General features: G+C 41.2%; 1 protein-coding gene across 1 annotated transcript; it reads right to left on the minus strand.

Moving 5' to 3' along the window:
- Positions 1–503: 503 nt before the first annotated feature.
- Positions 504–5,771, minus strand: slc25a43 (solute carrier family 25 member 43). The gene is made up of 5 exons (XM_079269128.1): positions 5,391–5,771; positions 3,965–4,206; positions 3,624–3,796; positions 1,665–1,799; positions 504–1,159 (listed from the first exon to the last, which is right to left on the minus strand). The coding sequence occupies exons 1-5, from the start codon at positions 5,660–5,662 to the stop codon at positions 947–949; spliced, it is 1,035 nt and encodes a 344-aa protein (XP_079125254.1). The 5' UTR covers positions 5,663–5,771; the 3' UTR covers positions 504–946.
- Between the last annotated feature and the right edge of the window lie 7,033 nt (positions 5,772–12,804).

Below are 12,804 nucleotides of genomic sequence, written 5' to 3' on the forward strand. Positions count from 1 at the left end.
TTGAGTTGTCTGAATCAGATTGGGATCAAAGTAAGAGGTGAGTTTGAAGCAGCTGAGGCCTGAAGGCTATGGTGGATAAAGGTCATCCCATCTGTTAATGTCCCTTGGCTGTCACTCAGTTTCCCACAGTGGAGGACATGATTGAATCAACCGACTGATACAATCATAACTAAACTATCCAGTCAGACTGATTGAAGCGTTGCCTGTTATCATAAATTATCACCAAACAAAAGGACATTCATTGGAACCAAGTTGCACGAGCAGCACAGTGAAGACATTGAGCTGCATTTTAACGATGAGACAGAAAATGGAGTCATTCACTGAAGCACATGTCAGAAATAAAGAAAAATATATATAAGCCAGAGAGAGATATTATGAAGACAAAATCGAAAATAAATATCCAAAAACACACAAAAGAACACTTCAAATGTTAACGTGAGAAAGGTTTAATGTTTTAAACGCATTTCTTTCATCACAATCCATGTTAGCACATTTACATGACTGATCGTAACCTACTCACACTTATGAAGTATCAACATTTTTTACATTCATTGCACATTAAAAATGACAGTCTATCACACAAGTAGAGTAAAAGAGCTTTTGCAACCCATTTGGATAAATGGCACTATTTGATGTCAATAACTGAAATAAGACCCAAAATACATAGCTGATGCTTAAGGAACATAATATTTGATTAAAAACAGTCATGGAGACACATGAAGGGTAAATGAACAATGAATAAACAACTGACACTGTCGGATAAAATGAAAAAGTTTCTGAAAGAGGTAGACTGTTGCTGACTGGACATAATGTCAATGCATGTGAGCACCTTCTATGAAGACATGGAGCCTGAAATGTTATGAATTATTACAGACGTAAGCCTCTGAAGTATTTCACTTTTCTGTTCAAGTGTGGTCGGCAGTCGGACATCTGCTCACGTGAAGTTTCACCAGCGGTTTCCGAGCGACGACTCCCCCGACCCGAAGCTCCTGTTTTTCAGGTAGCGCTTCGCCTCCTGCAGCTCGGACGGCCCGAGGCTCTGGTCGACTCCCGGTGCAAGTCTGTAGCTCAGCGGCGAGACGATGTAGCCGTTGCGGTAAAGGCAGACCTGCTTACACATCTCGAAGCAGGTGAAAAGAAGGCCGAAGGAGGGAACAATCTGAGAGGGACACAGAGATGAGTGTGATGCCAAACACCAAATGGACCATAAATCCACACAGAGACGGTTGTGGTTTGATTTGATTGTCACCTAAAGTGTGCTTAAGGTGTCTTCAACTCAGTTTCATTCAGGTTGACATTACGGTAAAAACAAGCAGCTCATGACAAAGCCTCACATTTGAAAAACAGCATTCAACTATCATGACATTTGCAGCTGAAATAGGAGAGTGGAGCATGCTGTTCTTGAGAGAGACTTTGCTCACCTTGCTCGTGCACATTCACGCTAGGATTTACACACCGAACATTGCTTTCCATGCCCCACACACACATCCTCACTCTCCCTTTTGTGTAGGAATTAGCCGACAACTCCGTCCCGGTCATAAAGTCACTCATGTTCCCTAGGAGTTATTTCAGTTCGAAGTAGACCAGTGCGTGATCCTGATGATTGATCGAGCACAATATGGCTGGGATATAAATAATAATCATATATATGAGTGAAACGGTACCTTTATTGTGTTGGCAGTGAGGCCATTCCACAGTGAGAGGATGCCCTTGCTTTTTACAACCTGCACGAAACAGTCAATCATTCCACTGAAATGGACGTCGACTCCCCCAAAATGGGGAAGACGGCCACTCTGCGCCTGAGAAAAGAATGAAAGTGAAAATGAACAGCAGTGAATCACCCAGATGCCATTATGTGTCTTTAAAGTAATAACCAGAAAGGTCAAGAGAAGCATGACAAGACACGTAGAATTTATTGCAAATTTGGGGGAAGATTTCATGGTTAATTAAGTTATATGCAGGTATATCAGCAGCGTTTTCATAATATTCTGTGCAATGAAGGGCAGTATATTGAAGTTCACCACACTCAAACTGTGTGAGACAGTCGCACTGCTTCACGTGTGTGTGAACCACGACAACAACTCTACCGACTGTCGTCGTGTGACAGAGGAAATGTATTTTTAGAACAGGGTTAGGGTCACCTTCATTCCTCCAAGGGTCAGAACACGTATAAGCAGACACTGTTGAGGTTGGACTTTCACTTTTTAAGCCAAATCAGCCCGTCATCGTTGACTATTTCATATTCTTACACAATTATTTTTAAAAGCTTATATCGGTTTACAAAAACAACGAGATAAAATGTGTTGGTAAATCATTCCCAATAAAATAATTACCATCTCAATTGTTTTAGTAGTTGCTTCTATACAGGAAGCAAGAAATGCTGGATATCCTAAATAGCAGAACACCGTCAGTCGACAATCACTGCTTTAGAAGCTTGAAGGTTCCCGAGGGGACACGCAGCCATGCGGGCATTAGACTGTTCAAACAGCTTCTGTTGTGGAGGAAACATTAAACTAATCGGGAAGTAAAACAATACGCATCTTCTGCAAACATCCTCAGCTGTTTTCCTGTCATCTCTTCTCTGTCTGCTTTTTATTAACGTTTAACTCTGAGACATAGACGAGAGCTGAACCCTCCAGTTAAATCGTTATGTAACGCGTCTCTTTATGGTTGTGATGGTTTAGTGAAGTGGACATACACAACTCTCACTTTGCCCGCTGTCTGATAGTGACCGGCTATCTTTAGAGAACGTATCTATAGCTTCTGCAGACCTGGGACACATTTGCATTCCCAGCTGCTGGTAAACCTTGTGATTGCTAATAATAGGATGATAAAACCGGATGTAGTATTATTGTTGGTCCCCGTGCGTCCTCCCCAACGTACAGAAGATATCTCAAGCATCAGTTCAGAGGAAAGAGTGTCTTCCTGTGACCAAGGTGTTTTTATAAACACATATGATAAATGTCCTGACTTTATAAATAGTCATAGGTTAAACTTTTTATTTATTAAACATACTACTAAGAATATTTGGATTTAAGAATTTAAAATGAGAGTTTAAATGAACCGTGTTTGAAAACATTGAGTGACCAAGAAAGGCTAAACTTAATATAGGTACACGCAGACCGCCCCCTCGTGGACTGAATGTGGTAATACAGCCAGAATACACACGCTGAAATACAGTAAACTTGTTTTGTTGACAGTTAAATATAATATTTACGTATTTATTTATTTTAGGGTATGAATAACAACATAATTATTCATAAAGAGTCATAGATAATACAGTTGAAGAGGATTAGTAGGTTTAATTAAGAGATCTATTACAAATATTCCCAGTATTATCAATAAGGAGTCAAATAGTCATGAAGACAGATATCTAGAAATCGTGCCAATTAATATTTTAAAAAACATGGCAAAAATGCTAAGTTGACCAAGAGTCGTATTACTATTAGTTGACTATCTGACTAAGAGTGTATTAATGTATTAATCCTCAATTTGTATTCAATATTTAATTACTTTATTTTTCTTTCTTGATTTAGTGTAGTTGATTTTAAATGGGTCTGTTTCAGTTCTTCTGAAACACACAACCTACAGTGAGAAAGTGAAGTGTTCTGCTGGTAAATTACCTGCATCTTCCGCTTTACAGTTTCAAACGGGTAGGAGAGGGTTTGGGCGACTCCTGCTGCGAGACAGCCATTAATGAAGTTCTGGAGGGGAGTGAAGCGAAAAGGAGGCTCCTGCCAGAGTTTGTCCAAGTTCATGTAAACTGCATAGCAACCGATAGAAAAGGGAAATGCACCTGTAGACGAATGACATGTGCTGTAAGTTACAGTAGAATGCATCATTCATGAACCGTGTGTTCAAATGATGTTGAGACTGAAGAAAACTCTTCATCTGGAGGAACAGAAGTGCCTTTAATAAAGATTAAATATTCTGGATCTACATGCTGTGAATATGCAAAACACACCCAACAAAGTGAGAGAAAAGCCCCTGTAGAGAGCAGGCAGCCCTTCATTCCTGTAGATCTTTGAGAGGGTGTGAACTACACTGACGTAGGTGGGCTGTCTGCAGCTCTGAACGATGAGTCTGGTTTCTGCCACCTCCAGAGGGTACGTCATCATGGCAGCAGCAAAGCCAGCCAGTCCGCCGGCAAATATGGCTCTCCACTGAGAGATGGAGCCCAGTTCATCCATGTGAAGGTGGACGATCCTGGACGGACAAAGTCAAAATGAATGACACTTCATTGTATGGATTGCATTGATTAGATAGTGAATGGTTCTTAAGTGCACTCATTCTGTCTCCGATGCTTCATTTGTTTCATTGTCATGTCACACCGATTTTAAACCCGATTGTCCTATAAGCAGAACTCAGAAAAGTAAATTACCAACAATTAATATTTAAAATAAATTATGAAGCAAATATAATTAACAATCATTTCCTGGTTCAAGCTTCTCATGTGAGGAGTTGTTGCTTTATTGCGTTTGATATTAATTGAATGCAAGTTGAAATAAACTATTATCATCGCCATCTCTTAATCTGTCGAAGATGTTTGCATTATATTGTTTCATCATTTAGTTGTTTATTATCAAAAATGTTTATTGATTTTCTGACAATTGCCTAATCTATTCATTGACTGATCATTTTGGCATTAAATTGAATATATTTGGGTTCAGGACCATTTGAACATTAGAACAAGACATTTTAAGATGTCACTTTGGGTTTAGGTAAAATGTGATGGGAATGTATCACCATTTAGACATTTTATTGACTGAATTAGTAATTAATTGCTTAAAAAATAATAATAATTTCATTACCAATACCACATACTGACTGCAGCAGCTTCGCTAGTCAGTAAATATTTGCAGCAACAATTTGGCTAACTCATCATAAATAGTTACCAATTAAAAAAAAAAAATCGGCTAATTGTTAGAAACATGTTCCGATTGTTGGGAGTTGGACAACAAGACAACATACCTCTGAGACAAAACCCAGGGTAACCCAATCCCCGCCTCTATAAATACCGACTGAGCAAATACAGCCTTCTGATTGGTTGAAGAGAGAAGGCGCGACTCAGTACGGTAAAACCGGAAGTACATCTTTAGCTGCTCGGATGAAAGTAAACAGATATTTAAACGAACCCCTTTACGTTATTTCATCGTGTCAAACCATTACAAATGAACGCAGTGACCACTCATTATCTACTGACGTCTATGTGTCCTCTACTATTTTCTTTTTATACAGCTCGCTCGCCACATAAACATAAAAGTTCAACGTCAGCTGACCAAGAAGGCTAACAAGCTAATTTAGCATAAACACTGAGGAAAACACCCACAAGCAACGCTTTAAGGTCGATACAACGTGCGACAAAACAAAGTAGATCCGACTTTACTTACTTTCTGTATGTTGTGAGATGAACTGCGGTGTAGGGGAACAACCGCAGACAAGAGGCGAGATTTCCTTTCCAAAACCCACGAAGTCCCTCATTCTGGTAGATGAGGAGAAAACTTTGCCAGAAACCCCTCTTACAGTGAAAAGTGCCAACCTGACTCTTGATTTTAACCACCTCCAAGGGCGACGTGACGGTTTTACTGAAAATCCCGGCGAAACCGACGCACATAAAGCTCTGAGAACTCGTCAGTCTGTCATCTTTTTTAACCGAGGCCATCACTGTTGGGCCCCTCTGCTTCCTGCGATGAGTCCAGTCTTCTTCAAAGGTCAGGAGATGATTTCTTTATGCTGGTTAGACATCTAACTGTAGAGGCCGAGAAGGTGTCCGTCTCCTGCCCCGACCAGCGGTGTTGTGGGACAGAACACGTCACTCTGACCGGTGCTGGAGTCATGTCTCGGTAACACTGGGGGGCGCTCTGGGACCTGGATTTGCAGGAGAGCACACCGAAGTCAATCATTTGTTATTAATCTGAGACACATTTAAACCCCATGAAGAGTAGCAGTGCTGTAGTTTGAAAGGGATTGACAAACGTCCAGTGAAGTCAAGTCAGTAGATCATTATTTATTATTCATATGTGTGTGTGTGTGTGTGTATATATATATATATATATATATATATATATATATATATATATATATATATATATATATATATATATATATATATATATATATATATATATATATATATATATATATATATATATATATATATATATATATATATATATATATATATTTATATTTATATATATTTATATATATATTATTATTTTTTCATATTGGGACACAAACACAACACAGAAACATTTTGGTCTGGTTTTCAAAATAGGATTTGTTTTAGTTTTTTTATAACTATATCAAGTATCTCACTTAAAACATTTTTGTAGCAATGGCACTTTCTTTTTAACATCATTTTAAAGGAATGGAGTATAATAGATAGATAGACAGATAGATAGACAGATAGATTGATGGATAGATAGATAGATAGAAACTTTATTCATCCCCAGGGGGAAATTCGTTATACAGACTTGTGATTTAGTGCAGTTATTCTTTTACATGTTCATCAGTGCCTAACTTCTAGTAAATAGGAAACAGTGAACTAGTTTCATTAAACCATTCCCCATATTCTTAGGTGACCACTTGAAGGGTGCCCTTGAGGACTTCTTTCGTAACCACTTATTTTAGGGACTTTGTCCCTATAGGTGGCGCAATACTCCAACTTTCTGTCCACATGGCAACTGGAGGTAAAATAACTATCAGAAGATCCTCCAAGTTAGACTATAACCTACACAACTAAAGCGATACAAGCATGTTTTTTTTATGATGGTTCATTGAGAGGCAACTATCTTTTTTGGCATGACATTATTTAAAATTGCACATCCATCCAGCCTCCTGTTCAGTGAGGCTCTGAGTGAAAGAGGGAAGAGGTTTTGGGTTGGAGGTTTAGTTTAAAGCAAAAATAAATGTAAAATCCTCCTTTTTTTGTTCTAACACCTGCAGTGACATCATATCTGATTTACAGTCTTGTTTCATCAGCAGGGATTTGTTGTAGCTGTCTGGTTTCAGCACCATGTTTGTTTTTCTCCTCGTCTTGGCCCGCCACCAGCGCCTCCCTCCCCTGCCGGGCTGACAACCCCAGATGCATGCTAGGAGCCCACCTTCTGTCTGCGGCTGGACCACTTGGCTCCTTCACAAAGGCTATCTGGAATAACAGAGCCAACCAGAGGAAATGACAGCCTGATCACAAGAGGTCTCCCTCACTCCCCCTCTAGCTGCTTACTGGGGGTGGGAAAAGGAGTGTGTGTGTGTGTGTGTGTGTGTGTGTGTGTGTGTGTGTGTGTGTGTGTGTGTGTGTGTGTGTGTGTGTGTGTGTGTGTGTGTGTGTGTGTGTGTGTGAACGGGACACTTCTGAAAACTCAAGAACCAATGTGCAGTGGAGGTAATTGGACTAATGGTTGAGAAACAAGTGCAGAACTTATCATGTGCGGACAATAAAGTTATAATTAATATTCTACTCAGGCAACCAGGCTACTATTTTGAAGTTGAGGGGTATTTGAATCGTGTTGAAGGTAAATCAATACAATCTTAGGAGCCAGGATGATAAGCTGGAGAGCTAATTTAAGTCATAACTGGGCTCCGACAGAAGAATACCAAAGTAATACATTTGTACCTCCCCAGAGCAATAAAACAGCTCACATTGAAATTGCTTTCGAAATTCTTTGATCCCAGATAATGTGATGTCTTCCTTTAAAGATAAGTGGTGTGATGCTGTATCTTATCAATTAATGCTTCAGCAATCAAACAGGGCCCCACCAAGAATCTGTTGCCACTCTGTCTCCTCGGCTGTCCTTCCTCTGCCCTCTACCCACCAGTATTCATAGAGAATACACATAGAGCACTGCCTTCCTCCTGTATGTATATCCCCCCCCCCCCCCTGAATGAGAACTTCCTCCACGCAGCAAAGTAGTGCGGGAGCAGCCTGCATGGCTTTGTGTCTCTTGGACCGGCACGTAGCAGTAGGTGTAGGCTGGCGGAGGCTTTGTCATTCTCTGGATGTCATGCGCAAGTCAACCCTTGATCTCCCACTTTGAAGTGCACTGCTGGAGGAGACTGAGAGCAGTCTGTGAGCCCACTGCAGTCAGCAGAGGGCGCCTGATACCAGGGAGGCCTGAGTCGCTGTCAGCCCCACAGACTGGTGCAATAAAGATCTCACCTCATTATCTGAGACAGTCACATCACAGGCTTGTGTTTGCAGGGGAGGGGAAAGGGAAGAAAGGGTGGGGGTGGGGAACAGGCTGGAGTTGGGTGACACCAGACTCTGTCAGTATGTGAGTGTGTCTTTTTTTTAAGGGTGGGGGGTGTATTGGTGAGAAAAATCAGGCATAAGTACAATTCACTGCGGCACCACGTTGACACCTCTGCCAACAAGGCTGAGGCCAAACTGCTGCACTCCCCAGCTCACTTCACAGGAACGGGAGACTTGTTATGCATAGGAGCCTAATTTTGCATTAATGGTTTCTGTGATGGGTTAAACTGTGAAAGGTTGTCAGGGTTTGTTAGGAATAGTAAATGCAATTTTGCACCTCATTACTGGGAACAGTCTTTATTACAACAAACACTTAAACTTCTGTTATCTCAGCCCCACAGACCAGTACATGTGCTTAAATACAGCCCATGAAGTGTCAAATATGCAGTAAATATGTAGCCTTAAGGAGTTAATTTGTGTTTCAAGTGCTGATCCATACATTATTATACTTATGTGGGATTAATTACCCCATGTGCAGTGACATTTTCAATGGAGTTGTGCATTTTTGCTTACTTTTTAAGAGCAGCTGTGGGGATATCCCAAAAAAACAATTGATTTAATAAAACAATTTAATTTGGAATGTGTACAAAATTGTCATTATTTTGTGTGATTTCTATTTAACTTGTAATAACTTAACAAGGAATGATACATCACCCATTTAGTCAGGATGTAGATGACCAGGAGGTCCATTGTCTGTGAGGATGCAGAGGAGAACTTCTGGCAGCTGGTGCCCCCTTATCTTCCCATGTACAGCCAATAAATCAATATCAAATCGAAGGAACAGGAAGCCAGATGGCCTTCCCACAAACCACCAGGCCAGGGCGCTCTCAGGGCCTCCTCGGCTACTGTACCACCGGTGCATGCTGCAACCCTTTGAAGACATACACATTCAACAAGCAGCTCAATGAATGACTAAAGGGAACAAATAAGCTGTTACGACTCTGCTCATTTCAGTGTTTGTGTTTCCATCCACATCAAAGGCCTCAGTCTGTTTGATATGCAGCCCCCACACCTTGATCCGAGCCATGTACAGGTAGAGGGGAGGAGCAGTCCATTGAGAAGCGAGAGGGTCATGTGGCCGCTTCTCTCAGCCCTGGCTCGAGGGCAGTTGACCCAGACGAAGGGTCTTGTGGTGTCTCTTGTTCCCCAGGGAGCTATTGCCCCTTACACCAATCACTGGACACATTATTTATTGTGTGGCCTATTGATTACACGCTTTTAAGGAATATTCACAAGAATTTAGTGCAGTATGTTAGAAAATAGGAAACATTTTGCATTTAAAGATTGGAATTAATACAACATTAACAGAAAAGACAAAGGTGTGGGGTAACTGACAGTTGTCTCGGAGTAAGGCCAGAGAGGTCAGTTACCTAAATACATCCCGCCAGACTCATTTGGATTTCTGTGTAGGCCAGGGGTCGGGTTAAACAGTAGTTTGATTGAATGGCTGTTCACAGGCCAGTGTGAAATGCCAGCTCTATTGCAATGTGGGAGTGGGAAGGAGGGGGTTTCTCTGGCCTTTGTGTGGCCCGCGGTCTTAGAGCACGGACCCATTGTTTGAGGCTGACCAGCCAGCCCCTCAGACTCTCCTTTGCCCTGCTTTGTCTCGAGCAGTGTGACCATTTCCTTCATCCAGGTCAGGGCAGGGTCGTGACTTTGGACACCAGTCCTCCCTGTCTGTCTGCTCAGCCTGCATACTTATAAATGCATCCGACACTGAGACGGGTGCACGGGTGTCACATGTCAGTGTTAAAAAAAAATGTATTGGAGTGTTGGAGCAGGTTTCAGCCTTTTTGAACCAAGAGGATGACAGCAAGAAGATCAGATCCTTTTTTCTGTGTAGACACTTAAATTGATCTACAATGTACAAATCAGAACACTTTTATTGTTACTATCATTTGCATGGCGAGAGATATCTGACCTGCACATTTTTACGAGTGTATAAAACACCGTACCGCATCCACAGGGCTGAGATAACCTCTTTACTGCCCTGAAGTGTCCGAGTTACACAACTGGGAAGTTTTAGAAGAGCGGACAGTACCTTCCTTCTATCCCGAGGCTGGACCTGCCTTATCACGGCCTGGCCATCATGGTGATAACAAGAGGAAAGGCCAAAGGGCCGTAAGGAACAGTGTGCATGGTTCAGGTCAACAGTGTGAGGAGGCTGGACTCAAAGGGGAGGGAAGGTGGACAAGAATATTATCTGATAAGAATCACCACGGTCTTTTGATCTCGGAGGAGCTGATTCTGGGCTACAGGGTGTCATGCTGGGTGGACGAGCAGAACGACACGGCAGGTACAAACAAGCGAGCCCTTGAAGATCATCTGGGGCTGAGCATATTTACACAGGGAAGACTGGAAAGACTCTACTGATGCACACATTCAAACACAAAAACCTGTTGCCCTCTGGATTTCACACTGTAGCAGCATTCTTTACACATTTAGCGTCTATTTTAAAACCAGAAAGCACAAGTAATGCCTTATTTCTGCTCAAGCCAATCCCCTAAATCTGTTTCTATGTTGAAGCAACTGACTGTGAGGCCTCTGAAGAGAAGCGTAAATGTCAGTGTGGTTCGGTGTGTTTTTGTCTCAAAAGTCACTGATTAAAGGCATCATGTGGAGGCCAGACAGGACCCGAGGCTGCAGTGCAAGCTGTGGCCTGAACCAAATGCTTTGCTGTCTCACCCAGGGCAAGACGGAGGAGGGACTCTTTTTAGCCTGGTGTGGCCAGAGGGGAGGTTAGCAAGCTGCTGCAGCGTTTAAGTGTCCTTGGTTTCTTAGCAACAGTTAAAAACAAAAGATCTGAAACACATCTATTTGTATCTAAAGCCTCGCTCTCTTTCACCAAAACACAGCTCATTGAGATGTAGTACTTTGAAGTTTAAGGACATGTTTGATGACATTCTACAACCTTTTTTACTTCTCAATAAATCGGATGAAGAAGACTTAAATTAAAGTATCGTCTTTGTATCTAAAGTCTGCTATTTCTCTGTGCCATGAATCTCAATGAGCCGCGCCGTTACACTGGCTGACATCCTTCATCACAATGACTTTATTTTGAGTCAATCCACTGGAACATCTTGCTGCTGCAGTAAAATACTCACCAAATGTATAACACCCTGCAGCGGACAATAGTCCCCCAAAAAATGCACTGTTTACTCCTGTTTGAGTAATGTTCACTATAAACTACAGTGCCCAGCCCTTTCAGTCTGTCTGACATAAAGTCAGACAGTTGGTTTTGGTCTTTCTGTGGGATGTGTTAACGACAACTAAAATATTGGATTATTTTCAGTTGTCTGTATTATAGTAAGTGCCAACAGGAGAGGTATCATTCTTTAGACAAATTGAACCAAGTTTCTCCTCACAACTTGAAAATCAAAAATATGATTTCTTTTTTCATCCTTAGTTCACATCAAGCCAAGACAACGACAGCAAAGTATCAGCAACCTGTTACATCCACGCTCCAATTAAAAGAATTAAGATGTAAGGGGCCTTCATTATCAGCTCTCTCTGAAGGACATCAAAGGCCGTGCTGGAGTGAGACTGCAGCTGCCCTGACGGTGTGAGTTTCTCCTCTCTCACTCCAGAGGAACTTGTTTGTGTTGAGGATGTTTACTGATCCCAGGAAAGACAAACAGCCTCTTTCTTGTTTGTTGGTACCGCAGCTCAAACAGAGTGTGTGTGTGTGTGTGTGTGTGTGCGAGAGAGACAGAGCTACAGGATGTATTGTATTGTAGCTCAGTGTTTATCTTGTCTCCTGTGTTTTCACCCCATTTCCAAGTTTCCCATCAGAAGACGACCAAAATCAACATTGTGAATTAAACTAGACTGAAAAAAGGCAGCCAAGGCCAACCACAAGACGGTTACACACAGCAGACGTCTACAAAACATCTTCAATCGGCAAAGTCATTGGAATTTCTGATGTTACTATAAGTGAAAGCTTAACTTCAGTCTCATAATCAATGAATTCATTACTCTGCCAAGTAAAATCAATCCACAATAAATTGCCATTAAATGCTTACAGTTCTGAGCATTTCAAGCATCATATGGTACCTCATCTGAACACACGGTGTCACTCTTTCTCATCGATGCTGATAGAAGTCAGAGGAAATCCTCACATCCAGTCCACATCTGTCAGCAACCATTGAGCTGTCAACTTGTTGAAAACAATGTTATTCATTCATACTGATTTAGAATGATTTAATTGTGCTAAAATGTTTCCTTATTGGAATCAAGTGTGTCACAAGTTCTGAAACCCGTTGAGAACTTGTGACTTGTAATCATTTTATTTTATAATTTAAATGAAATATTAAAACTGTATCGTCTTAAATCTTTTCACCAGCATTCAAATCTATTCCGTTACGAAAAATACATTTTTGGCTCATTTTTTGGAAATTATTTGTTGTTTGATGGTCAATGAATTCTGTATATAAATTACTGTTTTATTCAAGCAGGAGGCAAATCATTTAACTTTCCATTAATTCTATAATTCAGTAAATACCGATAGGAAAACATCTTAAACTGCTGGCTGTGTTATGAAATACAGACCA

The sequence above is a fragment of the Melanostigma gelatinosum genome (assembly GCF_949748355.1).
Source record: "Melanostigma gelatinosum genome assembly, chromosome: 5".
Classification (NCBI taxonomy): domain Eukaryota; kingdom Metazoa; phylum Chordata; class Actinopteri; order Perciformes; family Zoarcidae; genus Melanostigma; species Melanostigma gelatinosum.